At 37.7% G+C, this 9,468-nt stretch overlaps 1 protein-coding gene across 5 annotated transcripts; it reads right to left on the reverse strand.

Moving 5' to 3' along the window:
• Positions 1 to 1,271: 1,271 nt before the first annotated feature.
• LOC113718728 (RNA demethylase ALKBH10B) lies at positions 1,272 to 9,179 on the reverse strand. Of its 5 annotated transcripts, XM_072072359.1 has the most exons (9): positions 7,959 to 9,178; positions 6,371 to 6,439; positions 5,902 to 6,014; positions 5,679 to 5,796; positions 3,203 to 3,325; positions 2,969 to 3,081; positions 2,725 to 2,879; positions 1,862 to 2,322; positions 1,272 to 1,786 (listed from the first exon to the last, which is right to left on the reverse strand). In XM_072072359.1, the coding sequence occupies exons 1-9, from the start codon at positions 8,599 to 8,601 to the stop codon at positions 1,605 to 1,607; spliced, it is 1,977 nt and encodes a 658-aa protein (XP_071928460.1). In that variant the 5' UTR covers positions 8,602 to 9,178; the 3' UTR covers positions 1,272 to 1,604. The 5 variants fall into 5 exon arrangements, with proteins under 5 accessions (XP_071928460.1, XP_071928458.1, XP_071928457.1 ...); XM_072072357.1 differs by having other exon boundaries at positions 1,272 to 2,322; positions 6,371 to 6,433; positions 7,959 to 9,179; XM_072072356.1 differs by having other exon boundaries at positions 1,272 to 2,322; positions 7,959 to 9,176.
• Between the last annotated feature and the right edge of the window lie 289 nt (positions 9,180 to 9,468).

Here is a 9,468-nt window from a genome sequence, read left to right on the forward strand (position 1 = left end):
AATTGTTTTAATTGGAGTGTATGTGCTAAAAATTGTAAGTTCTAGGTATCTAAGTGCTAAAATTCGAAAGTGCAGGGACCAAAGTTTTGGTAATACTGTGATAGTTTAGGAGAGGAAACTGCAATTAACCCTAGGGATGGCAATGGGGGCGGTTGCGGTTCTCGGGGCGGGGGTTGGGGCGGGGGGTGGGGCGGGGGCGGGGGGGAATTTTTTCCCCCCGCTTAGAAACAGGGCGGTGGGCGGGGGAGCATACCCCCGCCCCATCCCCCGCCCCGCCCCCCGCAAAACAAAAAATATATATATATATATATAAATATATATAATTATATATAATATGTAAGTTAATTAGTTATAACTTATGATAATGATATTATTAGTTAGATATATTATATAATGTATATTAGTTTATGTAATATAATTGATATTATCAATTATATGAATAATTATACATGTCTACTAATAGAATTTATTAATTAGTTATACTAAATTTACTAATACATTTATACTAAATTTCTAATTACACTTAATAGAATAACACTTTTTTCTCAAAAAAAGTACAAACACAATAATGAATTAGTGATTGCATTTGTACTAAAAGTGAAAACTTGACTATTTTAGTTATATTTATTTCATCATATTGGATTGTATTCAAATAACTTCTGTTTGATTGTTTTTATGAATTTCAATTGTAAAATTACAATGAATAATAATTTGGTGATGTGTTGATATTTTAGTACTTGATTATTTATTAAAATTTAATTATAATAAAATTATATAATAAAATTTTATTAACCCCGCGGGTGCCCCCGCGGGGGAAGCGGGGCGGGGCGGGGGGAGCAGAAGGCGGGGGACGGGGGGAACTAATAGGCAACGGGGCGGGGGACGGGGGAGGGGTCCCCCGCCCCAACCCCGCCCCGTTGCCATCCCTAATTAACCCTATATAATGCAAAGCAAAATTTACTTTGTCATTGTACTCATCTCTTTTTATTCAAAACTATTCTTGAAAATTGTTTGCTCTCTCCCTGTTTACTTCTAGTGATAGAAGTCAAGAAACTATCCCAGCCAGGGTGCTAAAACCGAGAGACTCCAAAAACATTCTTCATTAGCATTCACCTTTCAGAGTTTGTGGATCTTGGCAATCCAGGCTTGAAAGCTACTATATTTCTTCCCTCCCCTGTTTGCCCAAACAGGCAACAATTTAAATTGACCACCAAAAGGCCATTAGACAGAATTGTGTGAATGAGTGTGGGAGAGATGGTTGCTCAAGAGTGTGGAAGCAAGATCAGATATTGTACTCGTTAGAGCCTAGAAAAGTGTCTAGGAGATGGAACTACTTTGAAATTGTGTGAACTAGTCCCCTAGCTAATAAATACTCTTTAAGAATCCATATAGTATAGACACAACAAAAAAGCAGCAGCAAGCAGAGGCATTAGACAAAAGACCAGATTAACACCTTTCCCCATGCCCTGCTGTAGGTGTGAAAAGTGTAAGTATCAATTTTGCCGCTCTTTACATTTGCTTCAAAACTCAACTATATTTTCGAGCCTACACTTCTCCCAAAATGTGCATCTTCACCGCCAGCTCCTCCTTGTTTTCTCTTAACTCTACACTGATCCCCCGGTTGCCTTCAAATCAACACTGTCATGCTGCTCTTCCTTCCCTATTGATTTCTTGCCATCAATTTCATCGGTGCCTCCGTTGCATTCTTGCTGTTCCACCTTTTCACTGACTGCAACTTTTGGAGAAGCATTGTCAACTTTTGAATTCCCCTCCCTTTCGTCCTTTTCTGCAAGGGACGATGCCTCCATATTAGCATTTTCAGTTGCTGGGGTGGATACACTGGATTGATTTGCTAAATTACCAGAACCAGATGGAGGAAGAAAAACTCCAGTGCCAGGGACTGGCAAGCGAGGAGGGGGGTGCCTTGGAGGGGCTGCTGGCCATGCAGCAGTAGCGGGAGGCAGAGCAACAGGTGCAGGAAAAGGTATGGCTGGGGCAACTGCAGCAGGGACAAAAATTGGTTGGATGCCATTTGGAGGTGGTAATGGTGGACGAGCAGGTGGAGCTGGCAATACACCATTTGTGGGCACTGGACCAAAAGGCTTTGGGCCGACAGGATGCCGAATATGATTAGGTGACCTGCTTGGAGGTGGAACCCAGTGAGAAGGAACTGGAGCAGAGGAAGGAAAACGTTGAGCATCACTGGATGTAATCTTCTTTGGCAGTGACTTTGTTAAGGTGACAAGAATACGCTGTTTCCGGATGGAGGGGATTGCATGTCTGGCAAAATCCAAGGATCTTCCTTCAAGTAGCATCAGGGATCTACAACATTTTCATGCTAGAAAGTTAATAGATTAACACATCAAAAGTTCAAAGCACAGTTAATTCTAGGATCAGAAGATGCAAGACTATAAGCTGGCAATGAAACTCTAATAGTGATTCCTACCAAGAAACTAAAAGTATCACATAAGAGTGGCTAAGTATTGATCAATCTGTAATTGTCAGACAGGTTCCCATCACATAAAAGAAAATACTGGTAAGTTAATGCATCCCAACTTGCAAATGAACAACAAATTCCCAAAAAACAATGTTGCAGCAAAACTCAAAGCTCCAAGGAAAAGACAAACCCCAACAGGAAGAATAAATGAAAAGAATCCCAATGAACTTATCACGACAGCAAATGGAATATATGAGAAACAAAATTAACAGGGGTAAGAGCAGTACCCAGGTGTAAGCGAAAGTCTCAAGGATCCTCTGTAATCCCCTGGATGATCTATCCCAATTATCTTGCCAAATGTCATTTCACAATCTGTCAAGAACAGAACACACACTGGCCTTCCGAACCAATGAGGCCATGTATGTGGCTGTGAGTGATCACCCTGCAATTAAACAAGAAATAAGTCGAAGATTCTGCATAGGAGTGTCCAAATCTCACATATTTTTTGAAAGGAAAATAATAAGTTCAAACCTCATTGAATATGTCAACGATGCAAGAGTCTGGCTTCACTCTAACAACTTGCAAGGCAACCAAACGTTCAATAATATCTTCAAACAAGCTAGGGATTGGTTCCATTTTCCGATCTGCAAATTAATCTTTAGTTCAATTAAGATATCTAAGAGTCATGATATAAATTCTCATTGTAACAGCTAAAGCAAAACATATTGTTTCACAACTGGTATTAGTTGACCAATATGGACATGCCTTTAGAGGTCCCTGATGAAGCCTCATCTTCAGGGGGTGCATCAGCAATGGGCAGGCCAAATTGAATCATTTCCCTGCCGTGACCCTTCATGGGTCTCCTAGAGACCACAAATGTTTGTCCTGCTTCTTGTCAAACAAGAAATGAGAAATCAAGACATTGTATATGCAGGCTGTCAAACTTGGAAAGTACAAGAACACTGGTCCATAATGCTACAACTGGCATCATCAACTGAAAAATAGGACATAATTTCTCATGAGCATTGTTATGACAAAGCACTACTTTACTTTTTTGACGAAGCATTGTACTAGTCTACAGTATGTCCTATAAACCTTCAGCAACTAATGCAATAGTGCATATCCTTCCACTACATTTTCAAAGCAAAAACAAAAAAAAAAAATCAAAATTTGAATGCAACTTTAGTTTACACAATCAACAAAGCCAAGATCTTTACATTGACAAAAGAAGCACCAAAAACCATCAACCAGAAACCAGGTTTATGGCACTAACAACATAACTACTTGTGTCATCACAGAACTATTACAAGTCCAAAAGGGAACAATAAATGAAGAAATGACCATTTTCAGTTACATTGTCGTCATGAAGTCACCCATCCACCTTTCATTAAAAGAAGTTATTACAACCATACCAAAATAATCTGACAAATAAATAAATGAAGTAGACTAGCATAGCACAACAACCCCCGCGGGGGGGTGATTTGTTTAAGGTGCTGTCCAGCTATCACTGTCATCAAGTTAGTAAAAACCCTCCAATCAGGTTCAACATTGAATAAACAGATCTCATAGTTGTAACACGTAGCAAATGATGATCAAGCAAGAAAGTAGTACATTCATTTTTTTTTTTTTTGGTAAAGGTAGGGTGGAAGGTAAGTTTTGGCTGCAGTATGGCCAAGCTTCTTGTGATCCATCTCTTATAACAAACAAATGCAAAGAAGCTTGCACCTAAGCAAATGATTCAGCGCATTCAAAAAGGGAAATGAAAAGAGGGGGGAAGAAAGAAAACTATAATATATTCAGGTTTACACCCGTTAATCCTTAAGACTATTTTCATACAAAGAACAAGAAACACGCTCATAAATTTTGTCCCACAAGTCATAGTAACCAGTGAGAAGTACAGGATGACCAACAACCATGTTATTCAGCTCAATCTCACATGCAACAAAAAATAAACTTCTCGTGCATAATGCAGCATGTACTTACCAACTGGACAAATCCTCTCCTAAAAAGGTGAACCCAAAAAAAAAAAACTATCACAGCAAACGAGAAAACAACTTTCAACTCAGCATTATTCAAAAACTTTCATTAGGAACAAGATTATAAGAAAGGACTGGACATTAAGAATGTGATAGCCAAAACACCCAAAGTGTTGTTTGCTCTTTCGAAAGAAACTTCATGAAAGCAGAAGCAGATTGACTGATCATTAGGGGAGTTTTATAAATTAAACCATCCAAAGTACAGCTTTTAAAAGAAACTTCCTAAAAGCGGATTATTGAGTGCTATGATCAAATTGCAATCAATACAAGAAATCAATAGAGTGTTATAGCATGCCATACACTGGACTGCATTATCTATTGAGACTTGAGAGTGAGTGCAATTGCACAGGCATAATCACAGAGTATTAGCATGCTATACGTTAGGCGGCATTGTCTTTAGAGGTTGAGGGCAGCTGCAGAAGCACAATCCCAGAGCTCAAGCTCTTGTTCTCTAGTTGAACAGATGCTGTCATCTAGATTATGAGCAATTTCTTTTTTTTATTCCAATCAGAAAGGAGAAAATGTAAATTACAACCAAGCAAAAAAAAAATGAAATTTTCTATGCTAATGATCTTGAATTTCTTTTGTTAAAAGTGTTGATTAAAGAAATTCCACATATCTTGTTCCTGAAATATAAATCTAGAGAAGTTCTAGTTTCTTAATTGCAATAGCATCAAGGATGAAGAACTATGTTTTGAGACATCAAGATCCCTTAACACAACAAAGCTTGAAGATGGTTTAAAAGAAATGTTAGGTCAAATAAAATGACCTCAATGGAGTGTTTTCTGCTGCATTTTGCATTTTTACGGGTTGAGATTTGGTGTATTAAGACCTAAATGTCCCAGCATCAAAAGGGAAAAGGACTCCATGATGAGACCCAACACAAGCAACTGTAACACAAGAAGCAACTAGGCTAATATTGTCCCAGTGCTTGTGCTGCATTCCTTCAGCTAACATTATATACTGACACATACTATGCTATGCAAATCTGAAAAAAGATCATGCAAACCATAAAAACGACACGATGATAAAACATGAGTAAATTAACAATTGAGTAGTTAATGCCATCCGTTACATGAACATACTAAAAGAATAAATGCATGATAGAACACTTTTACGTTTATTTTAGTGTTGAATTTTGCATACTTTGAAAAAAGCATCAAATAGTCAGGGAAATTAAATACTAAAGAAAACAAGGAACTTGCCCTGAAACTGTCCTCTTTTGCCAGCAACTCTCAAGTCATTTACCAATGCAACAAGTTTTGAAACTTCTGAGTTATCAAAAATTTCTTCATATAGTTTCAGTCCATCAACCACATTAACCTATAGCAGAGACTGGCCCATGTCAGTTGTAACAAGGCTAAACAATTAAAAACTAAGATCTTGACAAACCAAAATCTCAAGTGCAAAGTGGGAGCAGAAAATTACCGTTTTTCCATCAAATGTCTCATTAGCAACAAATGTTTTTGGAGTAACTGTAAGGTTCTGCTCTTGTTGTGGTATGCGCTCAGAGTGAGTTTCATTTTCCATGTTACATGAACCTTCAACACCAAAAAATAAAAAATAAAAAACAAATAGAGGACGTTAAAATCTATTTGTCATGCTCAAATATACATCAGAGAAAGAAGGAAAAAGAAGTCAAGGAAGCACAAAAACATATACACATGCATATACATCCAGAACACAAAGCACATCAAAGGCACAACAAATAGTGGAATAAAGTTATGCGCTAGGATGTAGATGTTCACTCAAAATTGAAGTGACTGCTACAACAAGTGCAGCTGAGTTTCCAGACCACATTAAATATGGAAGAACCAGCAATAACACAAACAGAAAGCAGCTTTCAAGTTAGAAATATGTCAATAATCTAAAATTTTCTCCTCAAGCTCCGACTAACCAGAGGAGACTGCTTGTCTGCTTCCTGTGCCTTCAACTGAACTATCCACTTCAGGTTTGACAACTGCCTCTGTCCCAATACCAAGTAACTAACTATTAGTACTGTATTAGTTGAAAACTTCCTAACAAGAAAATGCAGTAAGAGAAAGTACTTAAGAGGATCTCAAATCTATGTCCAAGTTTTATGCATAGCAACAGATACAAGCTACTGCAAATACACCAACCATAGCATGACATTAGAAGAATTCACACTTTTCACCTTATGCCACTTAAGCAAATTCAAACAAAAAAAAATAGCAGATTAATTGCCAAACATAAGCCTCTGTCAAATTGATGAACAGAATTCCTTCAAAGACAATAACAGATAATCTGGTTGTGTTAATTCTAGGTTAAAATGTCAAACGAATAATAGATCTACTGCAAAGTAAGGGTCACTTTTAGAATGCAGGTAATTTTCTGCTATGAAGATCACGCAAATTTATCGGCTAGCAGTTATAATAAGAAAAACAGTAAAAGCATACCATCAATGCACCATCTGAGGAAGCATGAATTGCAAACAAAGCAAGAGGCATTTCAATCTAAAATGGATTCTCTAGATGTTCTAGACTTCAAGAATACTCAACATGCAAATAATCCTTGAAAAAGTGCAGCTTTGTTAAGTTAATAACTATAGGCAAGACTACCAAGAGTTCTATCCGAAGACATGGTAACGCTAAAAAAAATCCACAAAACTACCAGTTACTGGCGAAAAAAATGAAAAAGGTAAAATATATTAGAGAACAAAGGTCATCAAATTACCACTTTGACTTTGTAAGTTTCAGTGTTGATACCAGTAACTAAGCATAATCCAAAAAGAAAAACTAAATGAATGAAAATAAAGATGAAAATGACAATTATTGCCAGGCCATTTCTAGCAAAACTGTGAAGGTACTTATATTGATCATGATTTCAGTTCTCTTCTGGTGCATGGATGAGGCCAAGGTTAGTGCATCTTATCAAGACACCGGAAATTGATTAACCTCATCTTTCAAATGTAAATGTTGAGTGAAGGCTACTATGCTTCATAATCACTAAGAGATAACAGCTACGAACATACAGGGAAAGAGAGATAAATACAAAATAAAAGAAAATTTCATACAAAAGGAGTACATGCAAACTATGAATCTGTGATCTACTCTGATATTTAAAAACAGAAAAACAGAGCTTCCATAAAGTAAATAACAACTTTCCATTCAGCTAAAACTTATTAACCACTCAACCATATCTCATTATCAACAAATGGCAACTCAATTTCACTGATTATAAAAAGTTATCCAAAACCATTATTGTCGTGTTATTTATCCAGAAATGGAAATAGGTCCACATTCTAATACTAATTACCACTCTACACTCATGAATGCAAAACAACCAAAAACCCTTCATCGAATAAGAAAGGATACACGCATATCAATCCCATATAACCAATCATTATTTCACAAACACTAAATCACAATCACATAAACCGCATTGGGAATGCATAAGCTTATTCTTTGACAAATCATATGCAGGTGACCAAATTATTTTCTAATTTCTCAGTTCCCATTACTCACCTTTCTTCTCCTCCACCTTTCCATTCCCTACTCTTCCCTCACCACTCTCCAAATTCTCATTCCCATTCACATTCATTTCCTTACCGTTCACTAGAGTCCCTTCATTATTACTCAAATTTTGCCCATGTTGACCTTCTTTCCCTTCTTTAAACCCCTCCCATCTCTGCCCTCCTCTCCCACCACCACCCCTCCTATACTCTTTCCCCCCTTTACCACTCCCTTCAAAACCCCCCCTCTGCGGCTGATTCCTCCTCCATCCCACTTGCTGCAAAGCATAAGCCACTTCATTCACAGAAAAATACTGCTGCATATGCAAAACTGAATTCCAATTACACCTCCTTTGCTGTATGCATCCAATCACCCCATCATACTCCCCTGGCTCTCCCACCACCCTCAGATGATGACACAATGCATCAATTATCGCATTTGCCGCTGCAAATTCTCCCCTTAACCATAACATAAACCCCTCCCTCTCATCCATTTGCACCAAATGCTGCTGCCCTGCAGGCTGATAATTATGCCACCATTGTTGCCCCCTCCCCTGCTGCTGCTGCTGCATCATCATCATCTCACCACCACCGCCGCCTCCCCCGTGCATTTTCTCCGTCACCACCGCATTCCCAGATTGCATTGCCATCAACATACAACTATACCTATCAATCTACCAGTCAAATTAATGTTAAAAACCAGTTCTTTCACTTATAACTAAAATTCCAAAAAATTTCTTTAACTCATTGCTGGAAGCAGATCTGGAGGAAAGTTGAAAAGGGATTGTAAAACAAGCAAAAATATGAAAAGGGTTGGTCTTAGATCAGTGAAAGAAGTAAACTCTGATGGCTCTTGCGAAAATGTGCGTGTTTTGTGTATGTTTTTGTGTGTGAAAAAACTGTTTATGGGGAAGTGGGGTTTTAGTTTTTAGATCTGGGGTAGAGTGAAAATGAGAGTGACGTAAGTTTGTACAACTCTACATACGTGCTAGTGTGTGTTTTGTAGTGTGTGAAGTGTGTGTTTGAAGATCTAGGTTTGAGAACAAGGAAAGAAAAGAGAGGAGGAAGATGGAGAATTGGCTTAATGAGCACGCGGAAAATGGAGGAGAAAAATTGCAAAAGAAATTGGGATTGTTAAAAGAAAATCTAAAGAAAATTTCAATTGGTGGTTTTATGGTAGCTCTTGGGAGTTTGTACTGAACAGTCTCTAAATGGAGGTTTGGTGGGCTCTTTGAGCAGCTTGGTGGCACCTTGCTGCTGCCTTCTTGGCTGCTTCTGCCCTTTTTGTTTCTTCTTTTGTTTTGTTAAATTTTACTTTATTGGGAAATTTTAGGTTTCTTTTTATTTAATTTTGCTGTTGTAGTATTTGGTTTTTGCTATAATCATGAGGAACTTTTTTTGAACAGTAAATTGTTCTGGAGAAAAATAATTTGGGTGTATAGAGGGGAAATACAAATTGTGTACCTATGACTTGAACAACAATATAAATATATGTTAGAAAGTGGAGTCAATAATTCATGCAA

This window comes from Coffea arabica, chromosome 11e (genome assembly GCF_036785885.1).
Source record: "Coffea arabica cultivar ET-39 chromosome 11e, Coffea Arabica ET-39 HiFi, whole genome shotgun sequence".
Lineage (NCBI taxonomy): Eukaryota > Viridiplantae > Streptophyta > Magnoliopsida > Gentianales > Rubiaceae > Coffea > Coffea arabica.

Bases quoted from the DNA above. Each gene is read 5' to 3' on its own strand.
- LOC113718728 (XM_072072356.1), bottom strand. From the start codon at position 8,601: ATGTTGATGGCAATGCAATCTGGGAATGCGGTGGTGACGGAGAAAATG. The intron at 6,015-6,370 runs GTTAGTCGGAGC...TTGGTGTTGAAG, and splicing joins CAGACAAGCAGTCTCCTCTG to GTTCATGTAACATGGAAAAT. The intron at 5,797-5,901 runs GTAATTTTCTGC...TCTCTGCTATAG, and splicing joins AGACATTTGATGGAAAAACG to GTTAATGTGGTTGATGGACT.